This window comes from Odontomachus brunneus, unplaced genomic scaffold (genome assembly GCF_010583005.1).
Source record: "Odontomachus brunneus isolate Ranch 3 - 2012 unplaced genomic scaffold, Obru_v1 Obru_scaffold_225, whole genome shotgun sequence".
Taxonomy (NCBI): domain Eukaryota; kingdom Metazoa; phylum Arthropoda; class Insecta; order Hymenoptera; family Formicidae; genus Odontomachus; species Odontomachus brunneus.
The window spans coordinates 47,713-67,841 of record NW_022639675.1 but is presented as its reverse complement, the minus strand read 5'-3'; the positions used below and the strand labels follow the sequence as shown (position 1 = coordinate 67,841).

Sequence of the window (20,129 nt, the reverse complement as noted above, 5' to 3'; positions counted from 1 at the left end):
CATCGATGCAAATAAATAGTAATCGGACGGAGCCAAGTCTGGTGAGTAAGCCGCATGCGAAAGTATTTCCCAACTAAACGCCTCAATCGTTTCCTTGACCAATTTTGCTGTGTGTGATGGTGCATTATCATGAAGCAAAATCACTTTGTATTGCCTTTTTTTATATTCTGGTCGTTTTTCACACAAAGCTTGATTCAAATCGATCATTTGTTGTCGGTAGCGTTCAGTATTAACGGTTTGGCCAGGTTTTAGCAGCTCATAATAGATCACACCCTTCTGATCTCACCAAACACAGAGCATTGTCTTCCGTCCATAGCAATTTGGTCTTGCAGTCGATGTCGATGGTTCGCCTGGAGTTACCCATGATCTTTTACGCTTAGGATTCTCAAAATATATCCACTTTTCATCGCCAGTCACAATTCGATGGAGAAATGACTTTCTTTTGTACCTGGCGAGCAGCATTTCGCAAGTGGTTTTTCGGTTTTCCTGCTGTCTTTCAGTTCATGTGGAACCCATTTTCCTATCTTCTGTATCTTTCCCATGGCTTTCAAACGTATTAAGATGGCTTTTCGTGTCACATTTAATTGATCCGCGAGTTGTTGCGTTTGAGTGCCATCCTCATCCAACAATGTTTGCAATTCGCTGTCTTTAAACTTTTTCGATGGTCTTCCACGTTCTTCGTTTCTCACGTCAAAATTGCCACTTTTGAATTTTTTAAGCTCAAAGTACTGTGATTTACCAAGAGCATGCTCACCGTAAACTTTGACAAGCATTCGATGCGATTCTGCAGCAGTTTTCTTCAAATGGTAACAGAAAATCAATGCTGTCCGCAAATCGCAGTTTCCAGGCACAAAATTCGACATGTTCAACGCTATTACAAACTATGCTGTTGTATGAAACTTGTATTATTGTGAGTTGAAAATCTTTGTCAGAGATGTCAACAAGGAAATGGCGCCAATGACGCGGTTTGACGGTAACTACATTGACAGCTAGGGCCATCTATGGGCAAATTCCGGTTTCATATTTACAGACCTGGTAATCTTAACAGTATTTTGCGTAAGTATTTCATCACTTAGCAAAGTATTATATATTAGTATTTAAATATTGACAATGTTCTGCGTAAGTATTTTATCACGGGTGTATATCAGTTGGACACGGGGCAATTGGACACAGTCCAATCACAAGTCGCTGTTCCAAGGAACCCTACAAATGTCTCTAATCACACGGTGCTGTGATTGGCTGTGTCCAAATGCACCATGTCCAAGTGCACCGCTCCCTTTTATCACTGGACGAAGTATTATATATCAATATTTAAGTATTGAAATCAATCATAAGGTAGGATTTGTAACATTAAATATTAAAATACTTGAGTACTAAAAGCTGTATTTGAATCACAGAATATTACTAAATACTGTACTTTTAATACTGAAAATAAGTAATTAATCAATGATTCTTAGTATGATATTTCTATAAGAGTTCTTGGCTCCTCTCCTTCATCATCATCTTCCTCCTTCACCATCATCGGACAATTCTTTACATAGTTCCACTGATGTTTCCTATATTTCTTTTACTATTCTGTTATCTTCGTAACGTTGCTTATTAAATGAACCTGAATGCGTAGAATTATTTTCCCTGTTATAGACTTTTATTTCTTATCTCAAAGCTAAATCATATTTATCCTTCTTAATTTCCGACTACCTTTTATCAAAGCTATTATAATATTTATTATGAGTTAATCTTTTCTTCTTTATAGCCTTATGTTCTTTCCACTCCAAGACATCCTGTCTTTGTATTGAGTCTATGCCCATCGATGCAATAGTTCTTGGCTCGTTCGGGCAGGTATCAACTGTCCTAAGATTCGATATGTAATTCAGGTCATCCTGTATCTGTGATCGACTAGTACGTAATCTTGGCCAGGTTGCTGGTTGTTCGTATCTATCATAATGTTGAGAATGCTTTTCCGTTCCTTTCAAGATTCTCTCTGCCTCGTAGAACGAAACGTTATTATAAGCCATTAATGACTTTATTTCTTTATTTTTTTTAAATTTGGGACAAATCCTCGCCGTTGATCGGTGTTCTCCTCCACAGTTATAGCATGCAATCTCACGACTACACTCTCCGTGTATTTTGTCATCATATCTTATATATCTTGTAATTGTCCTACAAAATTTTTTTATATGACCATATTGAAAACAGTTATAGTACTGTATTACCCGTTCCACGTAGGGACGGACTCTTAAACTAAAGCACAATTTATCAAAAACAGTAAATCTTTCCTTAAGCTTTTCACCCTTCATTGTGACTATTAAATTATCAATTTTCTTAATCTCATATGTTTTAGTATCCTTGTTCTAAGTCTTCTTACTCATTCGTTCGATTTTAATATCATTTTTTTCTTGTATATTATCCCACAACTGCGGAATGTCGTACGACCACCCGGTGATCACAGTCTGTGATCACCCTTCTGCAACTAATACTTTGCTTATCTATAAATGCTGTAAAAAATCTATTATCTTCATTTTCTATCAAATCTAGACATTTGTTAGCATGATTCTTGTTCTTGAAATTTAATACAGCCAGATTGTTTCTAATCATGTCAATATCACATTGAAGTAAATTATGTTTATTACCAACATAATATCTTAAAGCAATTCTTACCCTTGTTTCCACTAGACTCAGAATCTTCAATTTTACACCTAATTTTCATTATGCCCTTATAGTTTTTATCAAACCTTTTAATCTTTACGTTAACCTTGTCTCTAATATCTTTACTATCATTGTATTGTCTGAACAATCCATTGATATTGTAAAAAATTTCTCAGGTCGCTTGTTTTTTATTTGTTATTCTTTCTACCCCATCTATATTATTGCCTTTATCCTTGATCTGAGCTTCTTGTACACAACACATGTTGTTTATTATCTCGCCTTTCCTAGTCAACTCAGCAACTATGTCCTTGTTACATGAATACATCTCCGGTTTACTCATTGCTGCTATCGATCTCCATGTCGATCATGCTCCCCGCACGTGGTACCTCCGCATGTTTTCCCTTCTCGCCATTCATCAAGTCATCCTCGCCTCGCTCCACCTCCACACTCTCTTGAGATCACTTCGCATTCCCACTTATTTTTACATTACAAGGGCCCTTCATTTCAGGAAAGTCCTGTCTTTTTTTCCACGGCCCCTATTTTCTTTTTTCGATATGTCCCCATATGGATTATATCTGTCCCTCCTTCCGACGGGGAGAACTGCTGACATATTCTCAGTTCCTCTATTCCCTCCAACACCACACCGACTCCACTCCGCTAATCTACCTTCAGATTAGCCTGATTGATTGTAATCTAACTTATGGCTCCTGCACACAGGACGTGGTAATGCTTGCCGCGCGGCGGAAGTCCACGCAACAGCCAATATGTTATTTTTCCATAAGAGCTAGAAAGTTATTACGGAAAGCAGCATATGGATTGGCTGTCGCGCAAATTTCCGCCGCGCGGCAAGTATTACCACGTCTTGTGTGCGGAGTTGGCTTTCGGCCGCCGTATGATGCGCTTCGCGAATAGTGGCCACTCACTTCTTCGTTCGTGAGATCTTCCCTTTTTGCGTAATTCCTTCGGACTCAATATTGTGATCAATGATTTTTGACTCGGCTTGTTATTGGACTTGTTTAGATACATTTTGTTTGAGTTGATCGGATTTAGCCGATTTTCTCACTTGCGCACTCTTGCGCATTCTATTGTTTGCAGCACACGTGGAGATCACGTGATCCGGTATCTCGCTAAAGTTGGTTTTTTGCATTTATGTACGTGAATCCAGTTATATTTGTATCTCTTCTTTGTGATTGCTGTTGTGCACGTGAACGTCACGTGATCTCGGTGTTCTATTTAATGTTCGACGTATAGATTCCACGATGGATTCATGTGAACAACTATTCCAGCAAGGGCAGAGGAAAACAAAGGTCGATGATGGAGAGGACATATACAAAGTGATTGATACCCAAACCTCGAAGAATGATGAAATGGAAGTCTCTGGCATCTTATGAGGAATCTTCCTCTGATAAGAAAAGTATGTAATCAATTGCTTCTACTTCTGCTGGCTCGAAAAAAAAACATCGGCAGCTAACATTAAATGTGACCTTTCTTTAACCAAGACTACTGAAAAGCTTAGGAAAAGATTAAGCTCGCCGAATGTCTATCCTTATAGCGGTGCCATTAAGAAAGTCACTACAGGTCCTCGTATCACATCAGATACACTCGTCAAGTCTCCGATTGTTAAGAAAAACTTGGCAAGTTCCAAGAAACCTCGCTCGAGCGAAAGCTTGAGCTCTCTAGCCTCTTACTTATCTTCATTTAATATAGCTCCTTCCGCTATTCCTATTCCTGTTGCGTCCTCCTCCAATAAAGGGGGGAAAAACACTATTTTAGGGGACAATGTTGCTCCTCCTCTCGACTCTGCTATTTCGCCTAATACTCCAGATTTGTCTTTGGCACGTCCTTTAGAGGGTAACTTTTCTATTGTTACTTTGACAGTTGTTACAAACAGTTAGTGTCCTGAAATTAGCCAAGGCTCTCTTCGATATTAAGTCAGTCGGTGTATTTATGTCGGTTGCCTTTGATTTTAGGAGGGCTGGTGTTAATAAATATATCATCTTTCTCACGGGCAATCTAGCCAACACCTTCATTCAGGAAATGACGAAATTCTACGATAAAGTATTAGGTGCGCAACTAAGTTCTCGCTGTTTTTTTTTTATGAAAATGCAATTTTATTGTAAAAAAATGGTTACAAATAAATCATTCAAAGTATTGTCCATCGCTAACTACAACTTTTTCCCATCTTTCTGGCAGAGCTCGAATACCGTTACGATAAAAGCGCTCGTCTTGTGAGGCTATCCACGAATCAAGCCATTTTTTGATGTCTTCATATGAGCGGAACTGCTGATCAGCCAGACCATGTGCCATCGAACGGAACAAGTAATAATCGGACGGCGCAATATCTGGGGAATATGGCGGGTGGGGTAGGACTTCCCATTTGAGCGTTTCCAAGTAGGTTTTAACGGGTTTGGCAACATGAGGCCGAGCGTTGTCATGCAGTAGAATCACTTTTTCGTGCCTCTGCTCGTATTGTGGCCGTTTTTCGCGCAGTGCTCGGCTCAATCGCATCAATTGAATTCGATACCGTTCCCCAGTGATGGTTTCGTTCGGTTTCAACAGCTCATAATAAATAACACCGACCTGGTCCCACCAAATACACAGCATAACCTTCGCAGCGTGAATATTCGGCCGAGCCGACGACGTAGAAGCATGACCGGGCAGTCCCCATGACTTTCTTTTCTTTGGGTTGCTGTAATGAATCCATTTTTCATCACCCGTCACGATGCGATGAAGAAAACCCTTCCTTTTTTGCCGCTGGAGCAGTTGTTCACAGGCGAAAAAACGACGCTCAACGTCCCTTGGCTTCAAATCATAAGGAACCCAAGTTCCTTGCTTTTGAATCATTCCCAACGCATGCAATCGCTTGGAAATGGCTTGGCAGGTAACTCCTAATGCTGAAGCAAGCTGTTCATGAGTTTGGCACGGATCCTCATCGAGCAATGCCTCCAATTCAGCGTCTTCGAAGGTTTTTGGCCTTCCTTCACGCGGACGGTCGTCAACATCGAAATCACCGTCTTTGAAGCGACGAAACCAATCACGGCACGTTGTTTCACTTAGAGCAGCATCTCCGTAAACTTTTTGGAGCTCTCGATGCGCTTCAGCCGCCATTTTCTTCGAATGAAATGAGAAAATCAACACTTCCCGCAAATGACGATTATTTGGCACAAAATCAGACATTTTCACACAACCAAAAGTATATGACGCCAAAACAAAATCACTAACGTGTTAAAGCGGTTTGTTTACCATATGTCTAAGCTTGGTTCATGACGTTTTGGATATGTCAAAATCGACCAGCACTTACTGCTGGAGCCATCTATTGACAAACAGCGGAAACTCAGTTGCGCACCTAATATTTAATGATGAAAAATGGTTTACCTATATTCCTGATTTCAGAGTGAAAAAAAGGTCATTCTTTCCGGGATTGATGATCCGGATCTTGACATAAACTTTATTAAATCCCATTTACGTCCCACGCACAATTGGAGGGGCGAGTGGCGTCCTCCCGTTTCTGTGGAGAGGCTCCGAAAGAGGGTTCCTGACTCCTCAGAACCGGGGGGCTCCAAGTTTATCGATACCAACACTCTTATCGGAGTGTTTGAAAATTATTATCTTCCATCTTTCGTGTACATACTGGGTAAAAAGATTTTTCTTAAGCCGGTCGCCGGTAGAGTTCAAAGGTGTGCATACTGTCTTATGTATGGTCACCTAAAAATAACTTGTAAAAAAATTAATGAACCCATGATTTGTGATAAATGTGCCAAAGAGGGGCACTTCGATCGGGAGTGCACTTCTAATACGAAATTATGCATCAACTGTGAACGTAATAAGCTCGCTGATTCTAATCATGGTGTCTTTAGTGTCGGATGTCCTGTGTTTATACACAACAAACACATTAAGAGAATTATGGCAGTCCAGTGCTTAGGTCCATTGGACGCCGAAAATTTCATTAGAGTTAGCGGAAGCGGCGCTGCTGACGACGGGTCTTCTAGTAGCGCATTCTCGACTTTGAAGGATTTCTGGCCCAAAGTCATGAATAAACCTTTCGCAGTATCATACGCGGAAGTTCTTAAATCGTCCAAACCTAGGAGGATGTCCCATCGTCGACGGGTGCTGTTGCTCTTATAAAAAGGTTAATTCTTCTTATATTCCATCTGTGTCACAACCTATTGGTCCAAGATACTTATATTCTCTTCATGTTATGAAGAGAAAGAGAGCTTAGAGGCGTCAGCTCTCTACAACTGCTGGAGGTGATCCTGTGGGGTGGGACCCGATTGACCACGATATGATTGAATATAGATTGTAATGATTGGTTCGACCTAATAATTCACTAGATAATTCTTTTCATCGGTTGGTTGTGTCCAATCGTACCGTGGTCAATCGGGACGCTCCCGATCCTGTGGCGGTGTTTGGGCGCGGTGCTGGTGCATCGCTTTCCCGGCGACGTAACGGTGGTGCAGGTTCGCTGACGACGACGTCTGCGTCGGTCGACGGTGCGTCGGCGGATACTACCCGAGACTCCTCCGTCGCTGGTATTGGGTCAAGCACGGCTAGGGCTAAGGCTTCGGTTCCCTCATGGACGAGTCCGATCTGGTCGGTCGAATCATTTAACAGGAAATTGTTTTCGTAGTTAAGTAAGTCCAACAACAACATATCCAAGTCGTATTTTGACTTCTTCTCTTCGCATTTCGCTCAATCTTCTTTTGATTCTAAACTAGAAGATTCTAAATTCCACATGGAAAAGTGGAAAAGTCACAAATTTTCGATTTAAATCTTTAAGTTTAGACCTATTTAATATATGTTCCTCTCTGTCTTTTGAAGATATATAACAAAAGTGGCGCCTTTAGGTACTAATAGTAATTCTAATTCACAAGGTTTTAATATTATTCAGTGGAATGCTAGATCTTTCTTCGTTAGATTTCTAGATTTGATCAAGTTAGTCAACGATTACCACCCGGACGTTATCTGTTTATCCGAGACTTGTGTTTCTCAGAATCCAGGTAGTTCTTTTTTGTCCTGTTCGTGATTACTCCTTTTTAAACTCCCCGAGGCCTCAGTCAATAGGGCACGAGGTCTCAGTCATATCAATAGTAGTAATTCAGATTTTCTTATTAAAAAGAACATTATTTTCGCTATTCAATATTTTCCCAATCTCAAATCCATTTGTAAAGAAAACAACGTCGATGTTATGTGCATGAAAATTTCTCACATAAACAATATTTCTTTTCTTTTAGTTTGGATTTATAATTCTCCAGATCGTGCATGTCGAGACTCAGATCCTTGTTTGGGATAAATTCTTCAATTGTCTGGACAATTATGACAATGGACGTTTCCGATAATACCTCTCCGAATCATTTCCCTAGAGCAGAAATAAGTTACAGACATCACCATCTACTACTATTATGTGATTCATGACAACCCAAAGCTACCTAAATGCTGTTTCACGACTGCAAGCAGAGAGTTAGGCAAAACAATACCGTGACAAATACACGAGATAATAATTTTGTAAAATTGTATTATTGATTATAAAATCATCTGGTGTTGTTTTCTAATAAAATTTTATTTATTCTTAATTAAAGTTATATAACCATTAAAATATATATTATATTTTTCAAATATTATCCTAAAGTAAAAAATTACACTGTTTTAACCTATTTGCAAATATTATTTTTACATGACTCGTGCAGGTGCAAGTCCACAATAAATTATGCCATTACGGTATATTGATAACAAAACAAAATAGATTTATTTGCACAGTTTGTTTTAAATTGTATGTAATTCTACAAACGTTTCTTAATGTTACTATTTTTTAGCATTATTTGAATTATTTCTTTTATACTTTAATACTCATTAATCATGTTTAGTCATGTTCCTGCATTATATGTTTTGATTACAATAAACTATATTAACTATAATATTAAAATAGTTTTTAAATCTATCTTGTTTTGTTATCAATATACTCTAATGGCATAATTTATTATGGACTTGCACCTTGTTTTGTCGTCAATATATCCTAATGGCATAATTTATTGTGGACTTGCACCTGCACGAGTCATGTAAAAACAATATTTGCAAATAGATTAAAACAGTGTGACTTTTTACTTTATAATAATATTTGAAAAATATATATATTTTAATGATTATATAACTTTAATTAAGAATAAATAAAATTTTATTAGAAAACAATACTAGATGATTTTATAATAAATAATAAAATTATTATCTCGTGTATTTGTCACGGTATTGTTCTGCCTAATCCACTGCTTACGTCGTGAGACAGCATTAGATAGCTTTGGATTGTCATAATGTAGTGAATTTGATAGAGGATACCCTTGCTGTCATCGCGATATGCCGGTTTCGTGTCGGCGCCGCTTTGATACTCTATTTTAGTACGCGTGGCCGATAGCCGAAAGGAGCGCGAAGCGGCTGTTGCGCGCGACAATCGGGCCGCCGCCGCGAATGTTGCCGCAAAGACGAAGCGGTAGCTCTTAAGGATTTTTTTCCGATTAGGCGGCGATCGCGCTACTGCGCGAGATGCGTGTTTGTTCGAGTCAGTCTTTCCCTGGCTGTCGAAGGGATAAGAGTACGGAATTACAGAACTCAGTCACTGCTGTAACCTTACGCTCTCAGTAAAACGTTGTTACTTCCTTTTAAGAAAGGCGGCTCATTTCCCTCACCTTTTCCTTTTCACTATCCAACCATTATTTTCTCTACAATAAATCACATAATAGTAGTAGATGGTGCGACGGTAGCCCGTCGTTCAGGAATTGCCACGGATTTATGCTCGCCGGAGGCCGGGTTCGCGTAGGAATAAATAAGCTTTTGGGCCTGAGTAAATATATAATATTTATTAATATGCTTAAGAACACAAAAATATGGTTTTGGAACGAGAAAACAAAACAATATGGTTTGAAACGAAATAACAAAATAATATGATTTGGAACGAAGTAACAAAAGATCTGCGAGGGACGTAGTCCCGAACGGTAAGATGTTTTACAGGTAGCGAGTTTTACTAATTGTTCGCGACGTTTTAGAACTCGCGGGTGGTTTTGGCGCAACTCGTGAGATCGCTGCGTAAGAACCAGAAAGTCCTGGTGGAGACGCGGCAGCCCGCACCCCTATCCTATGAAGGATCCTTAGAAATCGTCGCAAACGTATTCGTATTTTTAGCGGCGCGTGATACAACGGGATCGGTTGCAATATTTGTCCTCTAGTTCGGATTAGACAGTAATTCTACAGTAAAAATCCTGCTGACTGCTATAACGATTTTATGACTTGGTTTACTCATAAATTAATTTCACGTGGTGCTACGCTTTGTAATAAGAAGAGGAAAGGTTGTCTTAATTCTCCCGCCATTTGGTGGATAGATGAATGCAGCAACTTGACTCATGAACGTAAAACGTGCTTTGAAGCTTTTTTCATCTAACCCTTCTTTGGTAAACTTAAGCAATTATCGTATAATGGCTGCTAAAGTAAAGAAAGAATTACTAAATATAAAATTAAATTCTTTTAGAGAATTCTATTCATCAATCAATCCAAGGGCTAATTCCGCTGCAGTATGGCGTACGTTAAAGTCATTTAAAAACAGAAGACTACTTCAGTCACTATTGGATCATGAGAGTAAAATCTCTGCGGCTCGTACAGCCTTCAATAAGGTTGTACCCCCGGTATTGAACGATCCTATTAATCTTCAACTCCCGGAAAACTACGTAAACAATATCAGCTGCTCCACGAGAAGATTGGGACTTTTTTTGCAGTTCCGTTCTGGCGCGAAATCATCAAATCCTTCAACTGAGATGAATTTAATAGGGCTATTAACGGAGTTAACAAGCGTTCGGTACACGGTCCTGATCTTATACCCAATCACGTTTTATTCAGATTACCTATGACTATTAAAAAGTTTCTGTGAAAATTGTTTAACAAAATGTTTAATCTAGGTTCCTACCCTGTAGCTTGATCAGAGTATTTTATGGTGTTCATTCCAAAAGCGAATTCCAATTCCATGAGGCCTATCTCCATTTCAAACACACACACACACAGTTTTTTGAAGGTTTACGAGAAAATGACCTGTCATAGGATGTTTTGGTGGCTGGAGAAAAATCGGTTCTTCGTTGAGAGTCAATTTGGCTTTCGTAAAGCAAAATCCACTACAGATGGCCTCTTTTTGCTTTCAGCAAGGGTTTTTTAGGAACTCGTTTACAGGTGTCATTTTTATTGACTTACGTGGAGCCTTTGACAACGTTCTCCCGCAATTTATGCTAAACATATTGAAACAGTTACAGCTGCCTGGGAAATATTTAAAATTTTTAGAATTTTTGTTATGTAATAAATCAGTGGAAGGTTATGTTGGGGGCACTTCGCTTGGCTCTAGGAGCGCAAAACGCGGCCTCCCGCAAGGTTCGGTGCTTAGCCCTATTCTCTTTAATATTTACACTTCATTTATATTCTATTCTCTACCGGAGGACGTCTACCATTTTGCCTATGCAGATGACATTTACTTATATACTACCAGTCAATCAATCGCTGTTGTGTACGGTCTGATTAACGATGCGTTGCATACATTTAATAAGAATATAGAATAGATCGGCCTCGAAATATCGTGTGCGAAGTCATTCTTTTGTTTGTTCTCTAAAAATAGACTCAAAAAAGCGAATAATTTCATTGATAAATGACATCTTAAGATTAAACTTAATGGTGATATCATATCCAGGGTCGAATCAGTTAAATTCCTGGGAGTTGACTTCGACAGAAATTTAAAATGGAAGAGAGTTTGTCTTGAGCTTCGAAGAAAAGTTCGTGCTAAAATATCCGTTATTAAATCAATAGCGGGATTGAAGTAAGGTGCCCATCCGATCAACTTACTCAATATCTACAAGAGTTGGATCCATTCTGCCCTAGAATACGATTTCCAAGCATTCGCTAACATTAATCCAAGCGTAGGGATTATTCTAGATAGGATACAGTATGAAGCTCTCAGAATTGTACTGGGTGCAATGGCCACGACTCCCACGAATATGTTATTACACTTGGCCGGTGAAGCCCCTTTTGGCACTCGTAGAGAATTCAATTTTCGTAAATATGTAATTAACTGCTTCGCTATTAAAGAGCACCCCATAAGGAAGCTCGCGTACTCGCTATACAATAGAAATTTGGAATTGAATTCCTGCGTAAGTAAATCCTTCTTTGCATTATTTTTTTTCATACGTTTTGTGAATTTTTACACGAATTACATGTTACTAACCTTCCTGTCTCAATTGATTATAACTTCCTCATGCCCTGTGTATGTTTGCCCACCGACACAGAGATTGGAGATAATTGCACAAGCTTTGTTAATTCTATTGAATGTGAAGGGGCGACTGGATTGCCCCTGAGTACTCCACAGCTGATGGAGGCGCACTTTTGTAAGCTCATTGAGAGAAACAATCTATTTAATTTTGATATTATATATACAGATGATTCTAAATCCAAGTTAGTATATGGAGTAGGATATGCTGTATTTTCCGCATCCCTTCCTATATCCTTACGATATAAATTATCATCCGACCTCTCTATATTCGAGACTGAGACTTTGGCCATTGTTCATGCACTCTCCGCTATATCAGACATTGATACTTCAAAAGATATAATTATTACCTCGGATTCTAAAAGCGTCATTAACGCTTTGGCTAAAAATGATTCCAAAAGTAAACAGCTTAATCTATATGATAAAAGACCAATTTTTGGAGTTAACATTTAAAGGAACTGCCCTGGTTTTCATCTGGATACCAGGACACTTGGGAATTGCGGGTAACGAGTCCGCTGATGTAATAGCCAAGGAAGCTGCAAGAGGTTGCTATCTCTCTGGACCGCATAAGGAAGTTATTTTTCGAGTTCCTTAAGAAGAATTTTACGCAATTGAATGAACAAGCCATTGAGTTTTTCTCTGATACGTTTGAGCAACGTGGATTTCGTTACTTCCATTGAACGCGAATCAAGGCTTTGTCTCCGTGGTTTTTCGAATTTGCTCATCTGGATAGAAATATATTAACGATTATAAGAAGAATTAGATCTTTCCACGTACAGGTTGCTCAACATTTGTTTGACAAAGGAATCGTCGACAGTCCGTATTGTGAATGCGGAGAAGCTGAAACTTTGAACCATCTGTTTTTGAACTGCCCGCGTAACAATCGGGAATCCGACTTGCTCCGGATTGGCTTGTGCCGTTCCGGAGTGGTCGGTCCAATTGAAATCTCTGATGTGGTCTTCAGTAAGGGCCATCACACACAAAATTACATAGACGCATATGCATAGCATAAGATCAAATGGACCAATGAGCATTGAATATTAAGTCGCCATATTGATGATTGATACTTAATATTCGATGCTCATTGGTCCATACTATCTTATGCTATGCATATGCGTCTATGTAATTTTGTGTGTGATGGCCTTAACAATATTGCAGTATTTACTGCACTAGTACAGAAAAGGCAACTCTATGAACAGACTTTACGTTGCGATGACAGGTTTCGTACCTAGCACGGAGTTTTACGTTGGCAACACTAATAGATGTACGCTTTAGTGAAGCTTTCTGCATTTTAAGCATAAATCCGTTGTTTTTACAACGAATATTCTTTCGGTTTTCTATTAATTCAAGGTTTATTGGTATAACATTAATATTGTGTCAAGTTTCATCAAGATACTTAGCTCTATTAGGACGAAATTCTAAGAAACTTCTGACTACCTTAGAGACGTACTATATCCCTCTCTGAAGATGACGTCACCCATATCAACGTTGGAAAACTGCGCAATTTCACATGGACCCCAAAGCCCAGACCCCCCAGCCATTAAAATAATCGCAAGAACGGCTACAAAAAGGAAGGCAAATGTTCTTTGCAATAAGGAAGTTGTCCCTGACAATTCCTCTAAGACATCATTGGAATCTACTAAGGATGATGAACGCAAAAGACCCTACAGAGATGTCCCTCCACATCTGCTAAAGTTAAGTAAAAATAGATATCCTGCTGAACACTTAGGCCCGTACGAGGTTCGCATTGAGGGCTTTATATCTGATAAATATGTGTCTTCTAACATTTATCCACCCACAATAAGTGAGCTTCAATTGGGAAAAGTTGCTTTAGCAAAAATTGGCTCCCTTTGGAATGAAGCTTATGATTTGAGAAATGTTGGACACAGTAAGTTTTCAGTTAAATTCAATAGTATAGAATCAGCCAACAAAATCGTAAAAAAGTTTATGGACGCAAGAGACCAACTATTTGCTCATTCTGATTGGGTAGCCTATATACCCAATTACAAGATTCAGCGTATGTGCATCACATGGGATTTTGACTGCATAGAATCAGTAGATGAAATAGTAGAGAACTTAGCGCCCCCTCCTGGATGGCGTAAACCATGGCCGAAAACTTTATCTGCAAAGAATATCCCAAAAAGCGATACTGACTCTAGTTCTAAAAGAAAGAAAAATAGTGTCTTTCTTATTACTTTTGAAAGTTCCATATATCCAGATAAAGCATCCCTTTATGGAAAAGTCATTACACACTACAGCCTTACACTCAGAAAGTAATAAGATGCCATCGTTGTCAGAGATTTGGACACGTAATTGAACAATGCCGTAGTAATAAAGACTCGATAATATGCTCTAAATGTGCAACTAAAGGGCACGAGAGCACGAACTGCACTTCACTAACAAAAAAATGTATTAATTGCAGTAGAAGAGGAATAGAGGGAGCAGCTCACTCACGCGTGCAGCTTAATATGTCCTGTCTTCATTGAAAATAAGAAAATTAAGCAGTTAATGACGATCCTTGGGATCAGCAATCGCGACGCTGTAGATTTCTATAAGAGATACGTCAGCGAGATCCCTGATTCCTGGTTCTCCAACTCCTATAATCGTCTAAACGCTTCCTGTAAAGCAGAAAGCTTTAATGCTTTCATTTCCAAGTATATTCTGTCCATGTTAGTCTCGTATAGTTCAGCTCTATCAAATCGTAATAATAATAACACTTCTACAATTAACTTTAAGGAAGACTTTAACAGCTTCCCTAACATTCAACAAACATATGCTTCAACATCTAAATTAGATAAAAACAAAGAGTTCTTAATGAGGAAACAAAGAGGGTCCCCCTTCAAAAGAAAAGTTAGATTTTCCCCTGTTATCACTTATACTTCTTCATCTGACTCTCCTATCTCACTGGAATCGCCTTGCACTCCGCCTAGTGAATCTATAGATTCTGTTGATGCAGAGGAAATTCTCGTCCTCAACCTCTAATATTAGGACCTTAACTTAGTTTCCGCCCGCAAATGTTAAATGGCAATGCAAACAGTTCTAGTAGTCATTACTAACGAAACAGGTAGTTTGTGATTAATTTCGACATTTCTCGATAACATTCAGTCAGCATACACAATTATTTTCCTAAACAACAATTTCTTTTGCTTTGTGAAAAATGGAACGCGATAAAGTGTTTTTTCGACATGTGCTTTTGCACTATTTTGATTTGAAAAAAAGTGTAGCAGAAGTTCATCGATTACTTGAAGAAGGTTATGGTGATCGAGCTCCATCACATACAACATGTAAAGAGTGGTATAGACGATTCAAAAGTAATGATTTTGATGTCAATGACAAACCACGCTCAGGACAGCCAAAAAAATTCCAAGACGATGAATTGCTAGCATTATTGCATGAAAACTCGGCTCGAACGTTACAAGAACTTGGAAACGAGCTAGGAGTTACTGAAGCAGCTGTTTCCAAACGTTTACACGCCATGGGAAAGATCCAAAAGGAAGGAAGATGGGTACCACATGAATTGTCTGAAAGTGCCATTCACAACCGTTTCAATATCACGGTTTCGTTGCTTGCCAGGCAAAAAAAGAAGAGTTTTCTGTGGCGTATTGTGACTGGCGATGAAAAGTGGATCTACTACGACAATCCCAAACGCAAAAAATCATGGGTAGACCCAGGACAACCATCAACATCGCAGCCAAAACGGAACATCCACGGTCATAAGGTAATGCTTTGCATTTGGTGGGATCAGCAAGGAGTGCTGTACTACGAACTGCTGAAACCAAACGAAACTGTTACTGCCGATGTCTACAAATGTCAATTGAACAAATTGAATGATGAGCTGTTGCGAAAAAGACCAGCAATAGCGAGTAACAGGCGCAAAGTTATTCTCTTACACGATAACGCTCGGCCACACACTGGAAAAACCGTCAAAGAAACACTGACGCAGCTCGAATGGGAAACTCTTCCTCACCCAGCGTACTCACCAGACATAGCGCCTTCTGATTACCACTTGTTCAGATCGATGCAGCACGGCTTGAGTGGTACACGCTTCCGAAATGTTGAAGAAGTGCGAGAATGGGTGGACGAATGGATTGCTTCGAAACAAACATCGTTTTATCGAGATGGTATCGCCCAGTTGCCAGAAAGATGGCAAAAAGTTGTAGAAAGTGATGGAAAATACTTTCATTGAAATAATTTAAATAAATTTTTTACAATAAATGCTTTTTCTCAGTATTTTTTGGGCGGAAACTAAGTTAAGGTCCTAATACTTCTTCTGTTTCAAAATACTCTGAAAATCATATAACCACTTTCAATACTGCTAAATACTCATATCTACAAAAAACATACTATCTCTAACTAATTCATTCAATGCATTAATAAATAATATGATTAATTCGAACGAAGAAACTAGCCCTAATTCTCTGTTAATATCAATCTCAACTCAACTACAAGATATCAAAACTGCTCTTGGAGCCTCTTAAAAAGATAATTTTTACTTTCAGTTAATATTATGGGTAAAAATAATAAAATTAACATTTTGCAATGGAACTGTCGTTCACTCAGAGCTAGAGAATTCGATCTTATTAATCTGTTATCACAGTATAAATCTTCGCTACATTTTATATGTCTCAGCGAGACTTGGATGGATGATACATCCATTTTCAATATCAAAGGATACAGTATAATCAATGCTAATAGATCCCGCTCATCTGGAGGTAGTGCGATTGCATACCATAATGATATAGATGTTAGAATCTTAAATTTAAGCTCCAATACTTGTACCAATAAGGCTAAACTGGTTTTAGATCTGGACATATGCGGTCTTAAGTTCCTTGATGGTAGTAAGGAATTTTGCCTGTTTTCATTATACTGTCCTCCTGCTTCTTCTCGATATATAGGGGAAAATATAGCCGAGATCTGGTTAGATGTTCTTGCGTTTTTAGACTCTTTTAATAACACCTTAGTTTGCGGAGACTTTAATGGCTCGCACTATTCTTGGAACTCAGGTTGCAACTCACATAATATCACTGGTAATACTATTTACAACGACTTATCTGGCCTGAATCTTATGGTTGCTAACCTCGGTGAACCTACTTGGTCATCCGCTAATGGTCAAATCTCAAGTTCCCCTGATCTTACTCTGGTATCAAATAACTTAATAATGTTACTCGACTGGAAAGTCTGTGAAAATAAGCATGGAAGTGATCACTTCCCAATATTCATTTGTATTAAACCCTTCTTACCAGGTTGCACATGAGACCACATTTTGTGATCAGCAACGTGGACTGGATTCAATTCTCTCAACGACTAGAAGAGACGACTAAGCATCTACAAGGCAATTTTAGCCTAGAAAAACATTATGACCCTATTAAGATTTATACGGAATTAGAGAACAATATATACAAAGCTTTGCTTGATGCGGGTGCTAAGAAACCAAAAGAATCGCTGTTTAAAAGAAGACCTCCCTCGCCTTGGTGGGACGATAAATGTAAAGAGATTATTCAAAAAAAACTCGCATCCTATAGGAAGTTTAAATTGTTCCCCAACTCTGAGAATTTAGCTGCTTATCAGAGGAAAAGTCGTATTTCCAATAATATGCTTAAAAAAATAAAGAAAAATTTAAGTTTTTTTGTAACTCTTTGAACTTCAACTCAGAACCGAGGAAAGTCTGGAGTATTTTGAAAACATTTAGCAATAGCAAAAGAGTTGTGGATTTAAATGCTAAAGCGCTTGAAAATAAGAAGGAACAAACTATTTCCTCCTTCACTGAAACTATTTCATCCAAATCGCCATCTCCTATCAATAATAGTTTTTTACAAAACCTCGTGTTACCCTCTCAAGTAAGGCTGCAGCATCTTCCTTTAAATGCCTTGGGTGGTAAAGATTTGCTTTCCAACTCGATTAGCAATCTTGAATTTACAGCTGCGTTAAAATAACTCTCGAAGAAAAATCATCTCCTGGTCCTGATCATTTAATTTGGAAAATTATTAGTCACTTCCCTAAAACTGTTAATGATATATTATTAAAACTATTTAATGACTTTTTCCTTAGTGGTAAGATTCCTCCCTCATGGAAGAAGTATATTTTAATTTTTATACCGAAAGGTGATAAGAAAGGACTTAGACCTATTTCGCTAGCAAATAACCTTGCTAAGCTATATGAAAAAATTCTTCATCATAGGATAGAATGGTGGACAGAGAACTCGGGAATCGTTCCGTCGTTCCAAAGAGAGTTCCAAATCGGCAAGTCATGTGCTCATAATATCCTAGATCTTAAATACTATATACAAAAATCTTTTAAACAAAACCAAAAAACGGGAGTTATATTTTTAGATATCAAAGGAGTATTTGATAATGTAAACCCAAATAAACTATGTTGTATTATGGATCATCTAGGATTTCCTAAGAGTATTACATTAGCTGTCCAAGCGTTTTTATTTAATAGAGAAGTTGAATGCTTCTATGAAGGGAGCTCTCTTGGAGTGAGATCCACCTCGATTGGTCTTCCTCAGGGGTCGGTTTTAAGCCCCATACTCTATCATATATATACTTCAGGAGTAGCATTAGGTTTAGAAAAAAGCATTAGAATTCTAGCTTATGCAGATGATTTGGTAATCTTTTTCAAACACAAATCTATTAATTGTATTACAACCAAATTAAACTACAATTTACAACTAATAGGGAAAAATCTCTACGATTTAGACTTACAGATATCAGCTCCCAAAACAAAATTTTGTATTTTTGATAAGTCTACTAGATTTTCTACCATAGAAAAAAACTTATTCTTCATTAAGGCAGGATACCACCTTTGATTGCAATTTTGGAGGCGTTTTTCATGATTTTTTTTTTCATACAAAAAATGCGCAGAAAGAAAATCGGTTTTAGCCATTCATTAAGACAATCTTAAGCTGCAATAAAAAATTTTTTAATGTCGAAAAAGTAAAAAATAGCCTCTTGTAGGTGGGGCCAAAGTATACGGCTTTTGAGGAACACCGTCAGTCTGCGTGTCAAATTCCTTCTTCTACGTGGCTCCTAGAACAAAAATCTAAATTTTTTCTTATTAATAACAATATGTTTTAAGTCTGTACGTAGGGACTTTACGAAATTTCGATTTTTAAGAAAATGGCGGTCATTAAAAAAAAAATTCAATTTTTCAGGGTAAAAAAAGTTTATAAAACTGTGCACCAAAAATAAAATAACAACGCTACAGAGAAAATCCTACGTACATCCTTAGATTATACCATAGGGAAGAATTATGCAAAGTTTCAAGTCAATCCGATGAAAAATGGAAGACTAATTTGACACGCAGATTTAAAAAATATCGTTTCGAGAAAAACGCGTTTAAAGTTTTACATACATGAAACTAATAAATATTTTCAACTAACCGTCAATCTGCAATACCTGCGCCATACAGGATACCTTCAGCATCTATTTCTTCTTCATTAGCAAGCTTGTGAGCAGAAACACCACTTCTTCTAGCCTCTCGAGCAGCTTCAGTAATCGAAACCTCCGCTCTCTGAATACGATAATTATCGGCTTTTATACAAAAATCGTAGCAACTTTGACTTATAGGTAGGTTCAAAGTTTGCATAATGTCCATAATGCTCTGTAATCCATCATTAAAATTACATACTGCAATATCAGCAGCAATGTCGATGATTTTTTTGCCACTGGACATGGTTTTAGGAGCGAGCGCCCACAGAACAGAATTGAAACACTCGTTGCTGTTCTGCGTAAACCCACCCAAACACCTGGTGTTATCCTGGCTGAGTTCTTCATAAATGAATTTAACAGCATTGAAAACTTCGTCTTTCATTGCTGATTTGTGTTGATAATTGACGAGTTCGTTGCGAGATTTAGCCTTTTTCCACGAGCACCAGGAATTTTCGCCATCTGGACATCTATCGTGCTGCGGGTTGTCGTCCGTGGAAATCTTGTGATAAAGCGTGGCCCATATTTCTTTCTTCATATTAACAATTGAATTATGATTTCGACGTATTGCCAGACCAAAATATAATGATAGATCATCAATTAATTTTCCGGTTAGTTTGCCTTTGCCACCAAGACCTCGTACATTTTTTTTCAAATTCCGAAGTCGCGTTCCCATCCTCTTTTGAACGTGGTCGATACATTCTTTTTTCTTGACGTCCAAATTTTCATATGGATTCGAGTCTAAAATACCTTTAAATGTTTTACTGTCTCCATCT

General features: G+C 38.2%; 2 protein-coding genes across 5 annotated transcripts in view; both read right to left on the bottom strand.

Annotated features, from left to right (window-relative positions):
• LOC116852449 (uncharacterized protein C1orf112 homolog) overlaps nucleotides 1–20,129 on the bottom strand; it is a 202,655-nt gene that overhangs the window by 138,387 nt on the left and 44,139 nt on the right. The window lies entirely within an intron of this gene.
• On the bottom strand, nucleotides 18,418–20,120 carry LOC116852453. 2 transcript variants are annotated; one of them, XM_032832870.1, is made up of 2 exons: nucleotides 19,308–20,120; nucleotides 18,418–18,967 (listed from the first exon to the last, which is right to left on the bottom strand). In XM_032832870.1, the coding sequence occupies exon 1, from the start codon at nucleotides 20,027–20,029 to the stop codon at nucleotides 19,310–19,312; it is 720 nt and encodes a 239-aa protein (XP_032688761.1). In that variant the 5' UTR covers nucleotides 20,030–20,120; the 3' UTR covers nucleotides 18,418–18,967; nucleotides 19,308–19,309. The 2 variants fall into 2 exon arrangements, with proteins under 2 accessions (XP_032688761.1, XP_032688762.1); XM_032832871.1 differs by having other exon boundaries at nucleotides 18,418–18,954.

What these genes read in the sequence shown, in the direction of transcription:
- LOC116852453 (XM_032832870.1), bottom strand. Translation starts at nt 20,029, where the DNA reads ATGGGAACGCGACTTCGGAATTTGAAAAAAAATGTACGAGGTCTTGGT.